The sequence below is a fragment of the Harpegnathos saltator genome, unplaced genomic scaffold (genome assembly GCF_003227715.2).
Source record: "Harpegnathos saltator strain DR-91 unplaced genomic scaffold, Hsal_v8.6 scaffold679, whole genome shotgun sequence".
NCBI lineage: Eukaryota > Metazoa > Arthropoda > Insecta > Hymenoptera > Formicidae > Harpegnathos > Harpegnathos saltator.
This window is the reverse complement of record NW_020230514.1, coordinates 1-22,281: the sequence shown is the minus strand read 5'-3', so window position 1 is coordinate 22,281 and position 22,281 is coordinate 1. Positions and strand designations below refer to the sequence as shown.

The window sequence follows — 22,281 nt, the reverse complement described above, 5'->3', positions numbered from 1 at the left end:
ACTGCAGCGTTAACGGCCCCAGCCGCTACTGTCACAGTCCAACCCATTGAGGATGCCACATCATTGCCCCTCTTCCGGAACCCCCTCCCCCCACACACACATCCATACTGGATGACTAAGTCATCCCACACCTCTGAGGAGCCCGCACCGTCCCCCGAGGGCACCCCCCCGCTCCCACCACACAAAGTGAACCACTCGGGTGTCAAAGGGCCTCGGCCTGACAGATCAGTGAGTGCACGACAGTGCTTGCCCACCGTTGCCGACTATCCTTCACCCCCCGACACCCGAAGGTCACCCCAGCTTCCAAGGACATTGGCCTGACGGATCAGGGGGTGCACAACAGCACTTGCTCCCCGTTGCCGACTATCCGCCGCCCCCGAGAACCAGAAAGTGTTCGGTTCGATGGCAGAACCAGGACCCACGCGGTCCGCGGCACGCTCCATCGAGTGTTGTCTCTCAGCTACTCTCATGCGGAGGAATTAGACCACATGAAAACAACTGCGAGGACTCCATCCATCCACACCATGGTCGACTGCCTCACCAGGCTAACGAGTTCGACGCCCCGGGTTTTTGCTTTGGGTTTCCTTCCCCTCGCTCGAATGCCTGGCACCGCCAGACTAACAGGCCCGATCGCCCGAGTTTTTGCATTGGGTTTTCCTTCCATTTGTTCGGATGTCTGGTACCACCAGACTAACGAATCTGATCGCCCGGGTTTGATATTGGGGTTCTTCCTCCCCTAATATTCGGTTGCTTGCCCACGAGGTCAAGCTCTCGAGCCCTCGCCCGGGTTTGGAATCGGAGTTTCCTCTCCGGAATAGGTCGCCCTAAGGCTAACGAGTCCACTAGTCCGGGTTTTTCCTGTGGAGATCCTTCCCCTCCCTTGTCGGGTTGTCTGGAAACCTCCCAGACTAACGAGCCCGATGCCCGAGCGTTTTCCATTGGGTTTTCCTTCCTCTCGTTGGGTGTCCAACGTCGCCAGAGTGACGACAGATCATCTGGTGGCGTCAGACTGCGGGCACTATCGCCACGGGTTTGATTACGAGGTTTCCTTCCGCGTGTCCAGTTGCCTACCTCAGCTAGGCTGACGAGCCCGAACGCCCGGGTTTTTGCTTTGGGTTTTCCTTCGCCGAGTCCGGATGCCTACCTATAAGGGTAGGCTAACGAGCCTAAATGCCCTCGCTGTAAGGCTCAGATGCCTGTTCTTGGGTCTTTCGGGCTGCCCTGGGACCGCTCGGGAACGGACCAAGAGCAGACCCCCAGTCCCGGTCTTGCCATCAGGAGGCAGCTGCCCCTCCCGAGACGCATATTGGACGCACTAAGTCCGGTCCCTCCGTACAGACCACCCCGGCATGGTAGAACCTGCCAGGGGCCGAAGTCCCCGCCGGTACAACTCTGTACTTCTCAGGGACCCTAAAGCCTCCCCACCACGACAAGGCGTCCACGGGGAGGACTGCCGCGCATGCCTTGCCACCCATTTGGTGACCAGGGTTCCTACCTGCTGCTTCACACGGGAGGCACCGCAGTTCTACGATGCGCTCCCATGCAATGTGATTGGCCCTTCCGCATTTAAAGCAGCGGCCGCCAAGGGATCTGTCAGCCTGGCAATCGGCTGCCATGTGCCCATATGCCAGGCACCGGTAGCACTGGAGGGCCTCTCCTCTAATAGGCGAACCACGGCCTTGGTCCAGCCTATTTGCAGCCTCCGGGCTGCTACAATATTGTGGGCTGCCTGTGAAAGGCATCGGACCCATATGGAGCCAAGTCCTCCGGCGGACCTCCGGACTTTTCCAGTCTGAAGGTCTGTCGGGGGACATTTGGCCATAGAGCTAACCGCCTCTATTACCGCGCCTCTGGTGACGGTATCGTCCACGCCGACGATTCGGAGCTCAGTCCTCTTTGTCGGTCTGGCAACAACAGCATCTCCGCATAGCGCGTCCTCGAGCTCCCGAACGAGGCAGTCGGCTTTCGCCCTACCGCCCACATCCGGGATCTCAAGGATGACACCACTGTTCTAGGCTCTATCATATTTGAAAGACTCGGGGATAAGGCCGATATCCCCGAGGTCTATCTCTTCCTTAGCCTTCTTCATGACTGCCGCTGCCGTCTTCCCCGGCAACGCTGTAACCATGACTACAGGGTTGCGCGGGAGAGCCCGCAGCTTCACTTTCCGGACAGGAGAGAGTCCCTTCTTCGGGGCCCCCTCTTGTCCGTTCTTCTATTTGGGCGGGTTCGCCATCCTTTTCGCGGTTGCGGTTTTGGTCGGTCTCCTCGACGAGGTCGGCAATGGTAGTATAGACGCATTGGGTCTTCCTCCCTTCCCTCCTTTCCTTTTCTTACGGCTGGACACGATTGTCCAGTTGTCGCTCCCTATCCCAGCATGCTATGCCTGCTGTTGGACTTGCGGAGGTTGGAGCTTTACGCTCACAGCCGCAGCTACTAGAAGGATTCAGAATCCCTCCAGCAATTGCCCCATGCGGGCGATCTCCGCCTTGAGGCCACGGATTTGTACCTCCGCAAGGCGGACATCGGCTCTCCCTTTCGCTGCCATTTCCATCAGCTCCGCAAGAGCATGCTCCATGTCGCGCAGATCCCGAGCAGACTCATCCCTGAGCTGATGGATGGCGGCTCTCTTATACCAATAGTCGGCCCCCCTTCCACGCCGCTTGCCCGGAAGTACGCGGAGCGACAGAAGGTATTCGAGTCCCTCCCATGCGGTTCCGGCTATATTTTTGACAAGAACAGGATCCCTGATCGGCGGGATTCCCCATTGTTGTCGCACCCCCTTGCCTCTCGGGTTCCGACGCGGTCCCTCGTCGCACCCGTGGGAGTCATCTTCCCCCTCTGAGAGGGCCTCTCCGCCCTCCAGAGATGAGAAATGGTCCTCCCTATGTCGCCAGAGTTGAGTGGTTCCTCCACGCTTCTCCTTTTACGAGTGTCTGGTGGAGCAACCGGGGACAAGTCACGATGACTTGAACTCGGTTGTCCGCCAGGCACTTCCCTTCGGGCGGCAGCAGTTTCCAGCGGCGCGCCCTCCTGGCAGGTGTCGTCTAGCCCGTCATATGACGACGAGGGAGGGCCGGGACAGTACATCTCCTCCCGCCGTTTCCCAGCTTCGAGTATCGGGACACTTTCCACCTGTTTAGACATACTATACATAAAAGTCGGGGTTTTACGAGTCTCAACTCACCCGGGTTTTTGTTCGGGGTTTTCCTTCCCTTAAGCCGGCTGCCTACCCAAGGCTAATGAGCCCGCCCTGCCCGCGCTGTGGGGACCTTTGGGTCGCACAAGTGCTATCCTCCAGTCCCTAAGTAACTCCGGGACGCAGCTGGCCATCCCGGAGTGTGTGTTGGACGCTCTTAATCCGGTCCCTCGGTACAGGCCTCTCCAGCATGGTAGAACCTGCCAGGGGCCGTAGCCCCCGCCGGCACAACTTCATCCCTCAAGCCTCCCCACCACGGCAAGATGGCGTCCACGGGGAGGTTCGAGAGTCTTTTTCTTCTTTTTATTGATGAGGAGGAAATCCATCATAGATATCCCAGACCTTCGAGGAAGGTTCTAAGGTAATGCCGGACTTCTACCGGCTAAAACCTCCCCGGGTGGCGCTCCGAAGGGACCTTCTTCGGGGCCCCGGAGCCGCGTAACTGCTGTCGGGGCCCCGAGTCCTGATGCTAGTCGTCTGTCCTTGAGGGGTGATGGAGAGCGGAGACCAGGCCAAAGCTCCTCAACCAACCCTCTGTCCACCCCTCACGCCCTGTCTGTAGTGCCGGGAAGGGAGAGGCCGACCGAAGCTGATCCTCGACCGCCGTTCCCAACCAGACGAGGCGCCGCCCTAGTGTTATGCAGCGAAGTGGGCCACTGCTATTTCGCTACTCCCTTAATAGGAGGGTTGGATTGGGCCCAAGAGTCGTCGCCCGGAACCCTACCCTCTTCCCCGGCGGTTACGGGAGGAAAGTCCTCTAGCCGCCGGGGTCACTCACCTGATAGGGAGAGGGGGGTAAATCAACCCCCTCTTCAGGCCCATCCTATTGGTGAACTAATCAGGCAAGGGGGAGGTGGTTTTGGCGATGACATTGTCACCTCACTCTCCCCTCCCCCTTACTGTCATCCGGTTCCCGTTCTAGAGACTGGAGGGAGTTTGGGGGGCGGCTGGTCGGCTCCACGTCTGTGCATATTTGATGGTAGCGAAGGGGGTTGGAGAGGAGAAAAGCCCTGTCTCCTCTGTCCATCCCCTCTTCCACCCCTTCTGTTTCTGCGGTCATGGGCCCGCCTCCAGGGTGGAAGTGCTGGCGGGGGTCCCATGATCGCATCTACCCCTACCACAATATCCTCCTTTTCTGTGGAGGGGGAGGAACCAGCGTCGCCGCCGCCGCTTCCCAGCACAAGCCACTGGCAACGGCGCTGCTATCTCCTCTGTCTCCTTCCTCTTCCGCCTCGCGGCGGACATCCTCTGCCGTCTCCTTGGCCGTGATTACTATTTCACAGAATGCCTCAAAGGCATTCCAGGCGTCCTCGCTCCCCAGTATAGCCTCAACGACTCTGGGGAGCGAGAGATCTCGGCCTACGTCCCTGACCATGACTTCGCGCTCCGCCGACCAGTCGGCTAGTATGTGTTGCACGGAGTCATGGTCATGCTGGCAGTGCCAACACTGTGCCGTGCGTTCCTTGCTTATTCGACACAGGTACTTACCAAAGCAGCCATGCCCACCATGAGCACCTGTGCCATGCGAAAGGTCAGGTTCCCACTCTTTCTGCTTATCTACTCGTGCAGACACGGCTGGATAGCCTCGATAGTTCTTCTCCCAGTAGTTGGATTACCCAGCCGTCTTTGCCACCTCTCGAGGAGAATCTGTCGAATCTGGTGTTTCAACCGTCTTAGGGCCCTAGCGAGTGACTCGTCTGCCCACATTCCACGCCGGAGCTCCCCCCTTCTGACGTACATTAATTGTGAAGCCCGACACCCGTTGGATGCCGCGCTGTGCTACCTCAGCTGTAAAAGCTATATGCTATATAACTACCCACTCCCAAGCGAGTTGTCCTCGTACCACTGAAGAGGGCAATGGAAAAATCCAGCAGTGCCTGCGTGGGTCGTACTTCGCAGGATGAGCGGTTTAGTCGCGACACGCGCGTCGACTCCCGTCAGGGTGTCGCCTCGCGTGCCGCGTCCACGGGGAACCACGGGGAGGCCCGCTCATTTGTGTCCCGAGCCCGGACACACGCTCTGACCCTTGAGTAGGATGGGACTAGTGAGGAATAATATGATACGGTAGCTGGGTTTTTAGCGGACATGGTTGTAGAGTAGAATTGTAAAGTGGGTAAAGATTCTAGAATAAAGTAGAGAAAAGCGAAAGAAAAGAGAGTAGAAGAAAACGAAAGTGAAATAGAAAGCCTGACGTGGACCCTTTAACCAAAGGGGATCCCCTACAGAATGCCGCATACACGGAATAGGTCTCTGGAGTTGCCACGAAGAAATGTGCCATCTCCGGCCAATTCCAGCTTCCGGCTGGAACGAATTGTCGCAGAGCTTTACTCTGCGGCTCGTAGTCCGGACATTCGATCAAGTGACGCATCGCTGTGCCCTCGGCGTCACCCTGTCCAGAATGTTGTTTGGAAGGTGCTTGTTATACGGCCTTTGCTCGAAGAAGACCATCGAGCTTGCGTACGTTTAGCACCTCTTTCCTATAGAGACCATTAGTCTGATGCTCCCGGTGAATGGGATTATGACGTTCCCTATTCTGGCATTCATTTCTTTCCTAGCTGAATATCACGCCTTATTTCCGTTAAGGAGGATATCAACTGGGACCGCACCTGCAGCAGCACAAAGCAACCCCGTCGACGCCGTGCGATATGCATCAATTGCCAACATGAGCACCGGCGCTACAGGGTCCGAAGATCCTTCAGGCCACCCCTCTCCGCATCGGTCGATCCATCCGGCAGTGGCATATGCCAACCGTCGGAGTGAACATACCCCGATTGATCGTCGAGAGCGCGCTGAAGCACGGCCCCCATTGACATCCCGCAGCCCTAGCTAAATTGCTGAAAAGCGGTCCGGCCTTACCGCGCAAGCATTTTACAATGGGAGGATACTCTCGTTCCTTTGTCTAAATGAATGCCCAGATGCCTAACTTTCTGATTGAATTTTCTTTGGCTCTAATCGGATGGTCGGTGGTCTCGCGCCGCAAGGTTAGATCTCTCGATTCTATCTGCCTTTCGTTTTATACGTGCTTCTCCCTTTATACCTATCAGGCTCTCCTGATCAATGTACTCTTGAGGACAACCGCTTCAGTCTTAAGCAAAGAGATCTGGAGTTTTTACCCTTTCGCACCTTTTGTTGACAAGTCAACAGTGCGCTGCCCTCGCTCTTCAATTTCGCAACGGGAGTCGCCTTCGACTGTGACCAGCAGATCGTCGGCATACGCGATGAATGACCTGCCTATCTCTTTGTCAAGTTCACGGAGGAGGCTGTCGAACATGACTGTCCAGCAAGCTGGGCCTAAAACTGAGCCTTGAGGGCAGATTTTCTCTACCTCTTTGGAGGTCGCAGATGCCTCCGAAAGAGATCCTAACTTTTCTGTGGCTGCTGTTCGTCACCCGAAGATTTTGCGGTGGCAGTCCCGCACCTTTCTAATCTTTCTAATACAATGCGGACAGTATGAAGACTGCTACCAAGTCTGGGATACCGCAGAGGGGTCGACAGGTCCTCTGGGGAAGCGCTTTAGACTGTGATTTTTATCATCTCCATAGCCATTCAGCCCTAGGCGCGCTTCCTTCGCCGTAGCTTGAGATATCGTTCGACCGCGGGTCAACCGTAGTCTTCCCGGGGGGTCGCTAGCGACTGTGCATGTTTACCGTCCCTACAGTCATTCAGCCTTCGGCGCGACCCGAATGTTAGCCTTGGGACTTGTTCAACTTCACGAGTGTAGGTAAATACCCGGTCCTAGTGTTGTACCTAGAGCAGTCTACAATGCTGTTTGCCAGTTCAATTTTGGTATTTTCCCTGTCTCGATGATTCGTCTTTCCCAGTCGAACCCCTGTTGGTTCGGTTTCCCAGGCCGATACAATCAGGTTCGTTGCATCGCAATGGGAAGACCTGGATTTTGCATCGCGACTCCCATTTCAACAGAGCGTGTGCCTATCTTCATCTATTCGGGCAGTGTCTTTATTAACGATTTCCTTGTTGGCTTTAAGAGGGCTCTCGCATGAGTCCCATGGATGTCCCGGTACACCTGGTAGAGTCCATAACGTGACTTGGGGCGCCCGGACAATGCCCAGGTCGCCCCGTTCCATGTCACGCATGGCAATAGTGGTTCGCAGGACGCCAGCCGAAACCGATCGTCCCCAGATTCGCTTCTCTGTTTGAGCACGTTCCGCTGTCTTCCAATTATAGCATCTATTTGTTTGTTTGCTGCGTTGGGCGTCAATTCACTCGTGCGAGTACCGCTCACATAGCAGAGTCCATAACGTGACTTGGGGCGCCCGGATAATGCCCAGGTCGCCCCGTTCCATGTCACGCATGGCAATTGCGGTCCGCAAGACGCCAGCCGAAACCGATCGTCCTCGGATTCGCTTCTCTGCTTGAACACTCTTCGCTGTCCTAGTTTGCTGCGTTGGGCGTCAGTTTCATCACTCGTGCAAGTGCCGCTCATATACCAGAGTCCATAACGTGACTCGGGGCTCCAGGACAATGCCCAGGTCGCCCCGTTCCATGTCACGCATGGCAATAGCGGTCCGTAGGACGCCAGCCGAAACCGGTTGTCCCCAGATTCGCTTCTCTGCTTTGGTGAGTTCTTTGACGTCCACAGCATCATTTGCTATTTTGGACGCTTGACTGCTCGTCGTGTAATGGGACATTTTACTTTCTCAATCTGAGAGCCCCTGCCATGTGGGATTTTCGTCTTTTTGGACTTCGTTCGATGCACACGTGCTGTACACTTGGAGATCTCAGCTCTTATCTCCATTTGGTGTGGTGTACTAGGTTGCAATCAACGCACGTGTGCTTTGCCCTAAGATGTCAGTGTTTACACGCTCCGTCGTTTATTGCCATGCTTTTTGCTGAATACTTCGAGGTCAGACGTATCATTTCCCACTTAGTTATTCAGCCCGAATGTAGACTTTCGCTTGCCGTGGAGACCATCATTCGTGTGATGACTCCTTGCAAGCTCGTTCGAATATTTTTGGGTAGCATGCCTTTGATTCAGAGTCAGAGTTTATTTTCTAAGTCCAATTGCGGCGTGTTGCTTTTCATTTCTAACGAGGCTCTTTGATAGGAATGTATTGCTCATGTATATTAGCTATATTTGATATTATGTACAAATTTACATACGAATTTCGTATGATATGGAAGGCAAGTACCGTTAAGTACCTGAATGGGAAACGTCACTGTGGAACGTTAATCCCATGGCGCTCGAGCTAGGTTGCGGGTTACCCCTCCGCTTCCTTGGCTCTTGCGTCCTTCAGTTGTCTCTTACGCACATACGGAGGCTGGCTGCGGCTTCCCGAGAAAGGTGTGGGTAACTACCCTTCCGTTAGGGTCCACCATAACTCTTCGAGCCTACGACTTTAATTCCCTCCTCCGTATGTACGCATGCCTAGAGACAACTGGTAGGGTGTCCGGCTACGAGCAGGCAAGCTCTTGCAGACCAGACCCCGCCTTCCTGTCTTTCTTCCTTGGATGCTATATAGCTTAGTTTTGCGGTTTCCTTATAACATCTTCATTGTGAAGTGTTTGAACAATTCCATTTGAGCCATCATATTTAAGCCTTTGTTTCGTCATGCTTTACAATTTGAGCATTTATTTTGCAACTTGTGCCATTGGTCGTTCAATTGTTCGAAGTTTACTCTTCCTCTAGATGGGAATGATGGGTATAAATCTAGTTTATCCCTTTTGCGTCACTGATCAGATGACGAGGCATTTGGCTACCCGTGTGTTCTTTCTGACACCTCTTCGCTTGTATACCACCGTTTCGTGCATTTCAAGTATTTCCCGACGCTAGTTCAACATTGCGACCAGCCACGTCGGAAAATCGTATTTCGTGTATCTCACGATACTTTGTCATGGATTTCAAGTCCATTGCGAGTGACGGGCGAGGCAATGCCTCTTTCCTCGATCACTTGACTCGACTCGTGAAGTAGATTCGGAACGCGTACCGCAACCCGACGGCTGTCAAATCCAGCGCGATCGGTTTTGCTGAGTGCGACCAACACCCTGAGGTGCTCGCCACATAGGAGCCAATTCGTCTGACGACACAAACTCGTGGCAATACTGTGATGAAACCTTCTGACGTACATACGCCTGTACGTCAGGGCCAGGAGTTCTGGCGGGGGCATACCCGCCAGGGCTGTCGCCGTTGCATGGGAGACCGTACGGTAACCGCGGATGACCCTGACGGCCACCACTCTCTGTACCCCGCGCAGCAGAGTACAGAGGGGGCGACTGACCGCCAGGACCTCCGCCCAAACCAGGGGGGTGCCATATAAGGCGATCGAATGCACGATCCCCGCATGAAGTCGCCGGGCCTTTCACTGTGGCCCCCTGATGTTGGGCATGAGACATTCGAGGACGATACGACGACGATACGACTCTGAATCGGGGGACCAGACAGTTGAAATGTTGTTTGAAACACCAGGTGCTGTCCAGCGTGAAACCCAGATATCTCATCTGGGTCTCAATAGGAACTCTAACCCTTCCTACCCTTATCTGGACTTGGGGGTGGCTTCACTCCCTTGCTATGGAGGAAGAGAGCTTCCGTCTTGTTTTCTGCCACCATCAGCCCCAGGTTCGAGAGAGTCCTCGCTAGTAGAAAGTACAGTTTATATGTTCGCTGGTAAACGCTGCAACCAAAGCGACTTGATAACATTATCGTTAACCTTTTTTTTTGTTAACAGAGGGAAAATCCTAATGGATACCCCGCCCTCCTTGGGGGGGAGGGGCAGCGGGGTTATGCCAAACTCTTAACGGCTAAAACCCCCCTGGGATGCCTACCAGGTAGGCCTGAGTGAGGGGTCAGGGGAACTGCGTTGACATTCCCTTTCCGACACACCGGCTCTGATGGAGCTCCTCGCCCAAGTGCCACGCCCTTTCACGCAGGGAGGGGCACGGCGTCCCGACCAGACAAGATGCCCAGTCAGGTTAGCCAACCTGGTCTTCTAACAAAATAGAGGAGACATCCGCCCTCTCTCTTAGCACCCTCGATGTCGAGAGGGGACCGGGAGTGGGGCCGCCCCCAACGGAGTCATCCATTCCCCTTTCCTTCCCTTACCATTGCGCGGAGGGGACAGGCCTTAGGCTTGTAACCCTTCCTCCGCGGACGGTGGCGAGTCCGAGACGGTCGGGGCAGCCCCCGAGGGATCGGGCGCGGCTCCTCGACCGGCGCCACCTCAGGACATTATCGTTAACCTTACTCTCGGCGAGATCTTGCATTCTTTTCAGCAACTTAGATGCTTTCTGACCTCCAAGGTCTGTATGCGTCAACAATTTTCTAAGCCGTTTTTCCTCACTGTCGCGGAACTCTGCCAGGATCTTCTCTTTCAACGCCTCGTATTTGTTTGTTGCGGGAGGATTAGTTATAAGCGTACTGACTTCACTGTCGAGCGCTTGAACTGCGTGATATTAGCGGTGCGTTCCGTTTCTTGCATGATGCGCATAAAAGTATGAAAGTCCGTTTCGTTTCTCTTCATGCGCACTCTATGCGTGCATGATTTAACTTGCCGCCAATGCATTGACCCACCTCTTCCGGTGTATGAAACTGCATGGAGTGCCTTACTTTAGGAGCTGAAGCAGTTTATACAGTCTATGCATGGAGTATATTTTTGCGCGGAATTGAAACGTGAAACAAGGTTAAGTTTCGCAAGATATTTCTTTATCTTCTATATAAACTTCCTAAATAGCATAAACTTATGAAAGATGTCTTAAAAATATTTAAAAATTTTTTAAAAACGTCTGTACAAGTAATACGTCTTTTAGTTATTATGATGTTTTTAAGACGTTTTTTAGAAATTTATGTTGAGTTGTAAAGAGAATTAAATTTTTTTAAACATAATTATTAGTTTTATTAATGTGAGCAACTTGCCGGGATATTTTAGCTGGGCAGAACTATTATTAAGAAGAAAAGAATAGTTGGTAAAGAGTCGGTAAATCGTGAAATTATATAATTCGCAAAAATGCCGGATACAAGGATAACTGTCCCAGTTCTTGTTGGCGAAGAAGGAGAGCTATATAATATTAGATTATTACCAGAACAGTATGAATAAGTACTTAAAGGAGGTAAGTATGTTATTAGAAATTCTCCTCATCTATCAAAAAATACTGTGAATATTATAGACTACTTTTTTTTCATTATTCGTTTCTTCAATAGATTTAATAATCGTTTGTTTGTTGATTTGTAGATCAAGAATTACTCCAAAAGTTAATTAGAGAAGAATCAGAGAGAAGGAGTTTCACTATCGTTCAGGAACTTACAAATTCCAACGATATAAATCAAAATTTAGAGGACTCAGAAGTTGTAGAACCATTTGAAAGTGATGCACAAGAAGGTGCTAAAGAAGATTACAAGGAAGATAGTGATGGAAAAGAAACATTTACTTGGCCAGAGAAGGCTATTATGCTCTTTTTAGAATTGTACCGAGAAAGAGAGCATGAATTTACTGGTGGACTGAAACGTCATAATAAACTATGGTCTGAAACTGAGATTGCTTCTGAATTACGAAAATCAAATTACAATGTGTCTGGTGTGCAAGTTCAAAATAAAATGTCAAGCTTGAAAAGGACATTTAAGAAAATTAAAGATTCCAATGCCAAGAGTGGCATAATAGTTGTTGGGCATACTATTCGGTTATGGATTCTTTATTTGGTGAGAAAAGCTGGGTTTCTCCTCCAGCTGTGCAAGTAGTGATGGACCAAATGCCTCCAGTACATTTTTATCATCGACATCAATATATTCATCACCATCTTCCTCTGTGTCTAATTTTGAATACCAAAATATTCCTCCTAAACCCAAAAAAAGGAAAGTGGAAGTGATGTTAGACTCTTATATATCAGATCTAAAAAATAATAGAGATCAGATGAAAGAAGAAAAAAAAGAACAATTGGAAAAGGAAGCAAAAAGGGAACAGAGATGGGAGGTGATTACGGGATAGCACAATGGTTTTCATGGAACTCTGAATGAGACTTTTTTAATAACGTGAAACCCGAATTGAGGAAGTTAATAGAAATGACGCATGGATTTATTGTGGTGTGCAACTATTGTAACCATGGAATTTATTGTTGCACACTACGACGAATGTATTAGTAAGTACTTACGCCAGTAAATACTTTCCTTGAGATATTTTAAATAGGAAATTACATTTTCTCTATTGTAAGAATTGTAAGAAATTGTAAGAAACGACTTAACAGTAATTAAGAGAAATCAAATTATATATTTAATTGTATATCTAACAGCTTTGACAATTTAATCAATTATAATATTCTTCACTATTTTTCACATTGATAAAAAGGTAACCCACATTTACAAATAAATAGATAAATAAATAATAAATATTAAATAGTAACCAATTTTTTAGGAAAAAACAAGCAAATGAAATATGGACTCTGTTTCACGATTGAGCCAATGATATCCCAAGAAACGTGGAAGGACCAAATATAATCCAAAAATGTGACCACTGTTACATCAGATGGTCAGTGGTCAGCACAATTTGAGTACATACTTTTAGTAACGGAGACAGATAGTTGTAATAAAATGGCTTACAAATAACAGTAAGTCATAGTTTATGGATTACTTGTAGTAACGTTTTCTTTTTCAATTTCTTACGATATATAATATACGCAAAACTTTTTTCCGCGAATCTTGATAAAAATGCGATATAAGTTGCTTTATACATTATAGAATCTAAAAGTGATTAAATGTCAGAAGCAAGTCGCAGGTGCCGAAGAACGTGGGTAGTGTACACAAATTCGCAGCATAAATTTTATTTTTTTCTGAAGTTATTGCCAAATCGTGAAATAGTTTTATACACATCTTTTTAACTTCTCACCTAAGCTGTTACCTAAGCTTAAAACAAGATTATGAACCAGGGCTAAGAGTTCGGATTATACAGGGTGTTTGATAGCTGATCATGCAGACGAAAGTTGGAGATAGATTGGGTGTAGCCGAGAAGAAAAGTCATGTACCATAATATCAAATTGCCAATAGTTATCGAGTTATTAATTTAAACATGTGAGCCAACGAGCGCGTAGAGAGCGGAGGGCGACCGCAGTAAGCACGTAGACATTTGATACAGGCGGAGTCAGCGAGTGTCGATAGGCGAGCGCGCGCGGCGAGGGGCAACGTAAACGACAAGAGGCGAGCGCGCGCGACGAGGAGCGAGCGAGCACGAACGACGAGGAGCGAGCGAGCTATAAGCAGAGAGAAGAATGAGAGCGGCCACCGGCCGTATTTCGGGGGTACGGCTAGGCGCATTTTAGATACGCCATCTGACCAAAATGCGCCTAAACTACGTCCGCTAGGGGCACTTTCGCGGTGATAAAAGTAAAATGCGCCTAGGATTGTGTCCGTACTACTTCCATGCAATGGATAGTAGGTTAGAAAAAGACAGACGACAGACAATCGTTCCGTCTTTGTCTCACTACTGAGCAGCGCGCGGCAGTAAACACGAGGCGAGGTAGCGGCGATCTTATCGCTAAGCGAACATCTCTCCGCTTTTCTTTCATCTTTCACGCTCCAGAGACATCAAAAGACGCGGTAGCGTCTCGTGTCAAGGGAACGTGCGAAGCGAGGAATTATTTTTCACGCACGCGAGGTAGCACATGGGAGACTAGACGAGCGTCGACATATTATCTGTTTCTTTCCCGCTCGTCTAGCTTATTGACTGCGTGAGCCGCGAGATTTTTCTCGCTACTCCTATACCTCGCTCTTTCTCTCTCTCGCTCGTTCTTTCTCTCTCTCGCGCACTTGCTCGCTCTTCCTCTCTTCTCGTGTTCTTACGGCTTGATTAAATATATTAATTACATGACAATATATATATAAATAAATGACACATATATAGTGTATATGTATATAAAGAATATTTAGTATTAATGCACAAATAAAGAAGAGAGAATTATAACGAGAGACGAAAAGTTAATAGAAATCCACTCTTAGCCAATATATACATCTTTTAAAAATGATTTGTTATTAAAATAAATATATGACAGAATAATTTATTTATGCTAATAAATTTAAATTAAAAATTAAATGAAATGTTATTTGTTTTGTAAAAGATATTCCATTGTTACATTTTTCTTTTCGTAGCAAAAATTAATTTAGTCTAGTAAAAAAAGAAATTAGTTTTATTATCATATTTCAATTACGACTTTATTTAATTTTACGAATAGATAACGTGCATATTGTTGCTCAACAGAAACCGCGAGAAAATGGTGATCTCCGTCAAAAAATAAATGTAAACTTTTTAATAACATAACAATTTTTTTACGTAAGTGTTTGTTTTTATAGTATAACCTGTTGAATTTTATTAATTATTAATTCAGCATGTTATAGTATAAAAAATATATTTTAATATAAAAATTAATGTAATATTAATTGTTTGCATTTGCAAGAAATATGGATAGAACAGGATAGGTTGCAATGATACATAGGAAGAAAAAAGATAGATGGATAAATAGATAGATAGACAGATAGATAGATATAGAGATAGATATAGATGGATAAATAGATAGACAGATAGATAGATAGATAGATAAATAGATAGATGGATAGATAGATATAGAGAAACAGATAGATAGATAGTTAGATAGTATAGAAAAAAAGATAAATAGAAATATAATTATCATTATTATTATTATTAATGTTTTCAGTTTCAAGAGAACATTCGCTTAAACGTAAGTCTTACTTAGGTCCAGTTTCACGACTTATATTATATTAACCGGAATATATTATACGACTTATATTATATTAACCAGAATATATTATACGATTTATATTATTTTAACCGGAATATAATTCGTTAATATTAGAAGTACCGAGCGGTTATTTCTGATCGTTTCTATTTTTTAGATTAATATCCTGTTTCTTTAAGATTACAGGATTTTTGTTTTGAGGGTTTGTTTAATGTGATGTTTGTAAAGAATGTATATAAATTTCTACATATAAGATTAAAAATATGAAAAATATTGCAGTGAAAGCAAGGAGGTTCCACGGTGCGCACGATATCTCAATAACTATTTGACCAATCGACTTGCAACTTGGCAGCATTATAAAATAGACTTCTCTTTACCGTTTTAACTACAATTAACCAAATTCATTAATAATTAATATTTTTTATTAAACTTTACCGAGAGGCCAGAAATAGACGATTTTTGTTCTAAATGCTACCATTTTATTATTTGTGTTCCGATTGTAGTTCAGACGATAGCTATACTTATAGAAAATAAAAAGCTACTTAAAATAATTGTGAAAAATTAAATCACACACATTTAGAAATTCCTTGGAATCGTCTATTTGCAACCTCTTTGCTTTTACTGCAATATTTTATATATTTTTAACCTTACATACTTGTAGAAAAATGCATATATATTCTTTAAACATCATTAAGCAAACTCTCAAAACCCGTAATCTTTTAATCATGTGATTTTTTTCGCTTCCGCAAAAAAATTAACGAAATATACGTATTTTTTGTCGGGTTGAATAAGACAACTCTTTAAAAGCCTATCTAAACAAAATTACATAATCGCATCATTGATATGCACAAGGAAATCAACCAATCATAATCCGTACAGGCGTGCCTTTTATATTAGACATACTTTACATTTAATTAATCTGTTTCCTTCTCTAGAACAAATAATCATCAAAGGTCAAGATAACGTCAAAATTATTTTGACTTAATTTTGACATCATCTTCACTTTTATATAATTATTTGTTCTACTTCAGTTATGCATATGAACAATACGACTATGCAAGTTTGTCTCAATAAGTCTTAAACTCCGGTTAAAATTAATTATGAAACTAAATCTTAGCGTGTTTGAATCATCGGCATCTTTCATGATGTTACGATTATAAATATTATCTATATAACCAATTGTAACCTACACAATGGAACGCTCTTCGATTGAACATATTGAAATTGCTCATATCAATTATCAATGATATATGGCCTTTCATTACATTCTCTAAGTTTCAATTGTTAATTGAACAATTCCTTTCACAAGTCAAAGATTAACATGCTGATTTGAAACATAATGCAAAAAGCTCGAAAATAAATGCGAAGCAGAGAAGAGATTAACAATGAGTGATTATTATTTAATATGTAACTTACATTAACATGGAATGTCTAATTGACTTAATGTCTCGAAGCTACTGAATATGAATTTCTGCTCAAATCTCTTCCTTTCTGTAGGAGGTTTTTGGCTGTTTCGGTTACTTTCCTCTACATTTATTGATGATACAATATATTGATGAGTTGAAGCACTTGTTTCTACGAGATGGTTAAAATTCGGTTGACTTTACGAGTGTTCAATCGTGATTATCTGCTGGCTTTGAAACAACAGAAGCGCAACGCTCAACGTTCTCTCCCCTCGGAGAGGTATTCTGACACGAGCGGCGTGGCAATCTATCGGCGACAGTCATCAGTACTCGCGGCGAGCTTTACGACTGCACTTCGTAATCCGTATTCTAACGATTCTCGTTCTTGTGCGGATTTTCAGTGTTTCTTATCTTAGCGAGTCAACGAGATTTCACAACACTTATTTTTTTCATATTTCTTTTCCTTAACGCGATTATATATAAACATCGCGTGTGCTTACGCGTGTGTTGAATCGCGTCTATTCTTCTTCTTTTTTTTCTTTTTCTTGTCACGTGTTGTGATTTCTTTTTTTTCATATTTTTTTTTCATACAGTGTATAACACTGTATATATTCTAAATTAATATACAATGTCAAATCAGTTCCGTGCAGTTCGCTATTCAAATACCTGTGTGTACAAAAATTGCAGTAATGGGAAATGTAATGGAAAGCGCCTATTCAGGTTTCCCATGCAAAACGACGCAAGATATCATCAATGGATATACAATACAGGTCTTTATCTCAGCGAAGAATGACTTGTCGAATTGACGTCCATTTAACTGTAAGTTGCATATTAAATAATAATCATTCATTGTTAATCTCTTTTCTGCTTCGCATTTATTTTCGAGCTTTTCGCATTATGTTTCAAATCAACATGTTAATATTTGTCTTGTGAAAGGAATCGTTAAATTAACAATTGAAACTTAGAGAATGTAATGAAAGGCCATATATCATTGATAATTGATACGAGCAACCATCTAACTGACGTCGTTCCTAGACAGCACGCGATCACAAGAACGTCCGAAAGACGTCTAGAAGATATTTTACGTCCTAAGAACGTCCGAAAGAAATCTGAAGACTTCCAAACGTCTTCCAAACTTCGTAAAGTCTCTAGCATATTCCTTGGAGATCTTGTGTTATGTGGCTTTCGATGTCGATCGACGAATCATTCCTCGCAGGGATCTTACTGTTTCATATATTAACGTCCTTTTTTTTAAAGAAAGGCAGATTCGTATATGTATTCTCTTAAAGTGAATCAGTAAAAATGTTTTTTATTGTATCAGTAAAAGGAATATTTCACTGTTTTTTGCTGTTTCAATTTTGAAATGGTAAAAAAGTTTGATACTTTGTAATTGCAACTGTTCGGCTTATTATCATTCTAATATTACATATTATTTTAACAACGTTGCATTCTAAATCTCAGTACCACAAAATTCTCACAATCCGCGCGATACTCTTTAAAATATAATCAGTGCATTCTTTATTAAAACATTATAATTGTAATAGAAGTTTTTGTTCTAAATATAGCACTGCAAAAAATTTCGCTAAAAGAATCAGTGAATAACAGCGATTATTCATGTTATTGATGCAGTTTGCAAATACTGACTGTGTCACTGCACACAAATCTCTTTCTTTTGTTCCATTTATATTTTATTATTCCTCATCAGTGGAAGCAAGATTTCACTGAAATTTTATTTCAGATAAAACTTATTTGACAATGGATTGAACGTTGAGGTTTTATATCTTGGCCATCACAATTACTCGATCTAACATCTATGGATTTCTTTGTGTGGGGGGCTAAGCTAAGAAATCGAATCGTGGCTGCTGTGCATCAAATATCATAAGATTAGTGTTTGGCTGCAATACAAGCTGCCAGTAATAGATGCAATGTTTGCATTGCTGCAAAAGGTCAACATTTTGAACAATCTATTTATTAAGTAAAGCAATAAATAAGTGTAAACAAATTAATAAAAAAATAAGTGTAAATATTAAATAAACACTTTTTTTGTTTTTTTGTGATTTCTTCACAAGGAAGCTAAAACGAGCAAATTTGTAAAGGACTTTTTTCTTACTTTATCGATCCTCTACACGCTTTTGAAGTTTTGACATTTAATTTTGGGACACCCTGTACAGTGCTTATAATTTTTCAGTAAAAAATTAAGTTGGTTTTTAAAAATAATGTAATAAAACGTTAATAAATACAAAGATTATTGAAATATTTATATAACATTCACCTATAATTCTTTTTCTTATTTTATTAAAGTTATTTCATAATTTCCCAATTGCAATTTTTTTGTCTGAAAATGCTCTAAATATTGAAAAATGTGATTGTTGCTTTGTAGTATGAAAAACTGACAGTTATGATTTCATTATTAAATATTAAATGCTTTATTATTAATTATTAAATATAAAAATAATTGATATAATGATATCCAAAGAAAAACAAAAAATCCTAAATTGGAAATGTGTAATATGATATTTAGAACAAATATTATTTTCAAATTATATTCAGACGAAACCATGAGTTGATGCCAAATATCTTAGTGCAACCATCATAAAATTTTTCATTTCATGATGCTTACTGTATAATACACAATTATTCTATTGGAATACATATACAAATCTCTTGCTACGGAAGTCAGAAATAAACGCGTAATCGCTTGTTTTTTTATTTTTTGTTACAGGAAATACTAAGTTGGAGACATGGTCTCCGAATACCCTTCGAGCTGCGGGATTGTGCGAAGATCATTTTGTTGTGATGTCCTTTAAAAACTCACAAAAAATAAAATTGCGTAGAGATGCCGTACCAATTCCGTACGACAAAGATGCCTCTTCTGCACATAAAGATAATATAGAAATAAGAGAGGTACAAAGGGACGTTGCAGAATTATCTTTATCCAATCACCAAAATATTATATTAGAAAAAGAAGAACTTCAACAGTCTGCAGTACGAACATATGGATCTGGAACTGTACTTTTCGACATTACTGCAGAAGAGGAAGATGTCATGGAATGGATGCATTTGGAACCAGAACCACACACACGTGAGAATGTGAAACGTAAGGAAAAATGTATGCAAAGTAAAGAAAATCCAGATAACAATCCAGATTTAATTATCAAGGCTTTAAGAATAGAAAATCTTAATTTACGAAAAAAAATTAAACGTTTAAATTATCAGTTGCGATATATGACACAAGCGCGTGAGAAATGTAAAAGTCAAAAGTCGGAAAAACAAATATTAAAGAATTTGATAAATAAACAAAAACTTAATCCTGTTGCAAAAAGTATGATACATTTGCAACTGCATATTCCGCGCACACAATATACAGAGTGTAACGAGGCGCACATGCACCTCGTTACTACCGGCCCGACCGACCACCTGTCGGGCCGAAGAACGGTGCTTTGCGCCACCTTAAGCTATCGAAACGATCACGCCGCCGCTATCTCGCGCCGCCGCTATCGCGCGCTGCCGCTAGCGCTCGCGGCCGCGATCACGCGCCGTCGTCGTGCCTCGCGCCGATAGGCGCGCCGCTCGATCGCCGCCGTATCAATTGTAGCGCGATCAACTATAAAACGGCGGCGATCGAGCTTCTAGACACCAGGCCGATCCGTACCGCCGATTCGATCTAGACGCTTGTATGCCAAAAGAGAGAATATCCGGACCGTTTCGCTCTGCTTTCCGTATTCCGACTACCCGACCGGCGACTAAGCAAACGGGATTGTGCGTCCGCAGTCTCGATCGAGCGTACTCGATACTTGGCCGTCTCCCGTCTTCCTGAGCTCGTGCGTGCGCGTGCTCAGTCGAGCGTACTCGACAGTCTCTCGCCTTTACCCGCCGCCTTGAGTCAGGGGTTCGTCTGTCGGCGAACTCCGCTGAGCGTATTCAGCCTTTAGGCGATCCGTCTAGCGACCAAGAACCCGGGACGGTGTGTCCGCCGTCTCCACTGAGTGTCCGCAGCACTTGGTCGCTTTCCTCCGCGAACGTAGGGAAAAGGGAAGATGCGTACGCCTTCTCTGTCGAGAGTCTTCGGCCCCGACGGACGAAATCATTTCGCGTATTCCGCAACTTGCGTGCGTGCGTTCGTCCGAGAGTCGAAATCTCCGGTCCGGTGACCATCTATACGCGAGCGATTGCGAGACGAGTATTGGGCGATAATTGTCCGAGACGCCCAGCGTCGCGAAGCGAGACCGATCACCGCGCCGTTACCGTCGTTACCATCTACACGCGTCGCGTAATAGGCCCCGCCTTCCGCGCGACCTATCCGTCCGTACGCGCGCTTGTACCGCTCACCGCACCGCACCGTATCGTACTGACGCGCCTAATAGACGCGGCCCGCGATAACGCCTTCGGGACCGAACTCTTGTATCTCAGTAAGCATAGAATAAAGCTAAGTTATTTCTATTGCCATTTTCAAGTATCTCGCTGCTTTACTCCTCCTCGAACCCGGACTCCGACGAGCATTATCCGCGCGAAACGCGTAGCTACGACCGAACCGCGGAGTTCGGCCGTTACAAGAGGAAGAAAAAATGCTTTCTAAACAATTATATTATTATTCAGCGTCAGCATTTTGTCGCTTAAAGAAAGCAGGTTGCAATTTTCCCGGACAGCGAACAGTTAGAAGATGGTTAGAAGAGTATGATATAAAACCGGGATTTTGCGATTTTTATTTAAAAAATTAAAAGAAAAAATATCGCAAATACCTCAGGAAGAACGAGTGTATGCCTTAAAATGGGATGAAATGTATATATAAAGTTATGAGGAATATTCTTTAAAATTAGATGAAATAGAAGGTCTTGTCGATCTAGGACCTCTAGGTAGAAGAAACGAAAGAGCTAAGTGCGTATTTGTGCTTTGCCTTGATAGTTTTAATGCACATCATCCGTGGCGACAACCTTTAGCGTATTTCCTTGTTGAAATGCTTTAAAATCAAAGGAAATAGTTGAATTAGTGAAGATATGTTTAGACAAATTAAATGAAACAGGTACTGATGTGCAACTCGTGATGACATGTGATGAAGGTGTACACAATCAAGCTGCGTTTAGTCAACTCGGTGTTGAAGTACAAACACCATTTTTTATATATAAAAATAAAAACTATTATGCTTCCTTCGACTTCCCGCACTTAGTTAAAAGATTAGCTAGTTTCCTTAGAACACATGATAAGATATATTGCAACGGGGAAATAATTGCATCATATTCAGATTTTATTAAAACGTGTATCAATAATGCTACAAAAGGAGGCTCAAATTTATTATCCCACATAACAGAGGCACACATTCGTCCAAATAGTTTTGAAGCAATGAATGTGAAAAGAGCGTTTCAATTATTTAGTAATAAATTCGCAGCTGCAATTAAAATAGCCGGTGACGAAAAAGAATTAGATTCTAATACATGGAAAGCTACGGCTGATTTTGCTGAATATATGAATAACGTAATAGATGCTTGCAATTCTTATAGCCTTAAAGTTAAATTTGGTGGGAAAACGGCCATTATCCCCAAAAAATCTTGATATTGAAATACTTTTGACTAATTTTGTGCAGTGGTGTTCAGGATGGTCAAAATTTCCGAATAAAATATTTCAAGTTCCATGCTTCAAAGGTTTCGTGATTACAACACAAGCTATTCTTACTTTGTATAAGATACTTTCACGTAAATATGATAAGTTTGAACTTGCAACAGGTTTATGTAATCAAGATTCAGTGGAACATTTGTTTTCAAAACTTCGACAACGCGGAAGATTTAATCCTAATCCAACCGTAAGAATGGTACGACTGTCTGTTTATTCTTTCTACGGGTTACATTCTGGCAAGCGATAAGGCCAACGTTCAATGTTCTGAAGTGAGGCTCTTATTAATCAGCCGAATCATCTCATGAAAACAATTGAACATTGCATAAGTGTTAATAATACTGACGCTGTTGTTGTTGATGATGATGTTGATTCAGAAACAGAATT

At 44.7% G+C, this 22,281-nt stretch overlaps 1 protein-coding gene across 1 annotated transcript; it reads left to right on the top strand.

The window, feature by feature from the left end:
* Positions 1-17,070: 17,070 nt before the first annotated feature.
* Positions 17,071-22,084, top strand: LOC112589975 (uncharacterized; the record flags this gene model as incomplete). The annotated part of the gene is made up of 3 exons (XM_025305198.1): positions 17,071-17,109; positions 19,013-19,387; positions 22,008-22,084. Coding segments are annotated over exons 2-3 (378 nt in total), but the record flags the coding sequence as incomplete, so codon positions are not given.
* Between the last annotated feature and the right edge of the window lie 197 nt (positions 22,085-22,281).